Here is a 2,759-nt window from a genome sequence, read left to right as displayed (position 1 = left end):
TCCCGACGGCACCCCCATCAGGAGACCAGGAACAACTCAGTGTGGTAGGCCCCCATGAGGAAACAGTACCAGAGAGGCCGACCAGTGATGGTCTACTGTATCGAAGGTGGCGGTTAGATCCAGTAAAACCAAGACTGTGAGTTTATGGTTATCTGAATTGTACCTGATGTCGTTTAAAATCTTTAAAAGGGCTGTCTCGGTACTGTGGTTCATCCTTAAACCAGACTGATACTTCTCTAAAGTGTTATTTGTATTTAAAAAAATCATTTACTTGGGTAAAAAACAGTTTTTCTAAAATTTTGCTTAAAAATGGTAAGTTGGATACAGGCTGATAATTATTAAAAATGTTGGGATCTAAATTGCTCATCTTCAGAAGGGGCTTCACCACTGCCGTTTTTCATGAAGGCCGGGAAGACGCCTGTCTGAAGAGAGCAATTCACCATGTACAGTAGCTGTTCCTTAAAGAATCCATAAAATGTTTTAAAAAACGGTGTGGGAATTGGGTCTAAAAGGCAGGTTGTGTGCTTTACTTGGGAGAAAACTCGACCAAGTGTCCTTGCAAAATTCTCCAGTGTTTCCTCAGGTAAAAGCAATGATCCAGGTGTGTCGACAGTTAAAATCTGTTGAGACAAAAGACTGGATCTGATGTCACTGATTTTACTTCTGAAGTGGTCTGCAAAGTCCTCACAAAGGGCACTGGTTGTTGTTTTAGGCGATCTGTTAAAATTACTGTTTGTTAAAATATCAATTGTCGAGAAGAGAAATTTGGGATTGTTGTTATTGTCAGAGATTAATTTTCTTGCCTGTTTGACTGTGTTATTGTAGGTTTTGAGATGTTGACATAGTATTTCGTAGTGGACTATTAGGTTTGATTTTCTCCATCTTCTCTCAGCACTCCTGCAGTATCTTTTCAGTTGTTTGATTTCCTGATTTCTCCATGGGGGAGTAGGTTTTGTTCTAATTGTTTTGATTAAAAGTGGAGCCACTGAGTCCAGCGTTAACTTGAGTTTGTTGTTAAAATTGTCCACAATAAAATCACAGGGTGCTGGTAAAATCTCTACAGGAGTGCTCTGTAAAATCTGGATAAAATTTGCAGCCACTTCATAAGTTAGGTAGCGTTTCCTCACTGTTCTCCTCCTGTTGGTTAAAACTGGTGATGTTAAAAAACACACAAAAGTGGTCGGACACAGCCAGATCCACAACAGAAGACACACCCACGGACAGGCCATAGGTTATGACCAGGTCCAGGGTGTGCCCTCTGCTGTGGGTCGGCTGCGTGATATGTTGTTTAAGAGGTTTAAAAATTCTCTGGATACTGGGTCCGAGGTGTTGTCAATGTGTAGATTAAAATCACCAGTTATTAAAATTCTGTTGTAGGTGGAGTGAATGACTGATAATAATTCAGAGAAATCACTGATAAAAGGGTTCAGGGTGAAAAAAATGAATTTCCCTTCAGGGAGTAAGAAAGTATGTCCTCTTCTTCTTCTTGTTTAGAAGTGGCATTCAACAACAACAAAAAGGCTGCGCGGTGCACCTCGCGTTTTGCAACCTGCAAACGCTTTCTGTGTGATTGGGGACTACATGTCAGGGAGGTATACACTCACTGGAAAAATTCAGTTCATGGTGTCTGCCTGTAAGTGTGTTGATCTACATTACACTAAAATCTACTGTTGCAGCCAGTTAATTTGATTTTGAGATGACATCCAAGAGATTAATGTAAATAAAGTTCAAAAGATATTCTTACCTGACCAACACTTTGCAGAGCCTTTAGGTCATTTTCTGATTTTTCGTACTGTTTGGTTTGTTCTCTCAGCTGTTCTCTCACTAAAACACAGACAGAGTTGTTGTTGTTTCACAAACACAACCAAGAAAGTAATTATTTGTTACAGCGAAGCTCACTCTGCCGAGCAAACTTCATGTCAGCTAATGTTAAGTTAGCAAGTTAAAGTTAGCTTAACGTCACACTCTTGATAAAGTTAACAGATTAGACCAAAAATACTTAAGTAAATGAAGTAATAACTCCACAGGCTATCGTTCAGTGGATTTTAAAAATTATTATCTAGCCCAACGTTTTTGATTGTTCGGGTACAGTTTACTACTCCGAGGCTAAGATGACAGTTCTGCTAACGTTAACCGGATTAGCATTACTTCCATTCATTTCTATAAGGATGCTAACTGCATGACAAAGCACTAGCTAGCTGGCCAGCTAGCTGATGTTGGCTACCCAATTATATTTACATAATCGAAATAAACTAGATGTGTTTACGTTACACCACAAGCGTCAACATAAATTTGGTTCTTACGTTCTTTTAACCGCCCGTCAATTTCTTTGTGTTCGAGTAATTTTTTCCTGTAGTCCTGCAGCGCTTTCTCCCTAGAGTCCGCCATGATACCCCACTGAATGCTGGGAAACTGCAGCATCGCTTCCTTTCTTGTTTTTGTTCTTCCTCCTTCCTTTTTTTAAATGGCGGGTTGTATCTTAAAAGTTGCTTTACCGCCACCTACTGGATTTAAACCATTCAGTTCCAACTCTATTACAGGGTGACGTCAGGTAATTTGAGACACTTTTTGGTAAATTACCAAGAAAACCACCTAAAACTCTGACTATTACCTTGAGTGTTACTTTTAGAATTTTTTATGGGGTCTCTGCTGTAGTTCTATTAAGAAAATATTTTGCAAAGTAAAATAATTTAAAAACTTTGGACATTCAAACACACCGAGAGCCACTACCTCACTCCAATGGTATGTACAGGTAAAAT

General features: G+C 39.3%; 1 protein-coding gene across 1 annotated transcript in view; it reads right to left on the bottom strand.

Annotated features, from left to right (window-relative positions):
• psmc6 (proteasome 26S subunit, ATPase 6) overlaps positions 1–2,443 on the bottom strand; it is a 32,302-nt gene extending 29,859 nt beyond the window's left edge. The window contains exons 1-2 of the mRNA XM_049590701.1: positions 2,304–2,443; positions 1,745–1,824 (exon numbers count right to left, since the gene is read on the bottom strand). Of these exons, the coding sequence (XP_049446658.1) occupies positions 1,745–1,824; positions 2,304–2,421 (198 nt within the window). The 5' untranslated portion in view covers positions 2,422–2,443. The remainder of the gene's footprint in view (positions 1–1,744; positions 1,825–2,303) is intronic.
• Positions 2,444–2,759: the final 316 nt, after the last annotated feature.

Source organism: Epinephelus fuscoguttatus, linkage group LG11 (genome assembly GCF_011397635.1).
Source record: "Epinephelus fuscoguttatus linkage group LG11, E.fuscoguttatus.final_Chr_v1".
NCBI lineage: Eukaryota > Metazoa > Chordata > Actinopteri > Perciformes > Serranidae > Epinephelus > Epinephelus fuscoguttatus.
The sequence above is the reverse complement of the archived record's forward strand: the minus strand, read 5'-3'. Positions and strand labels throughout refer to the sequence as shown.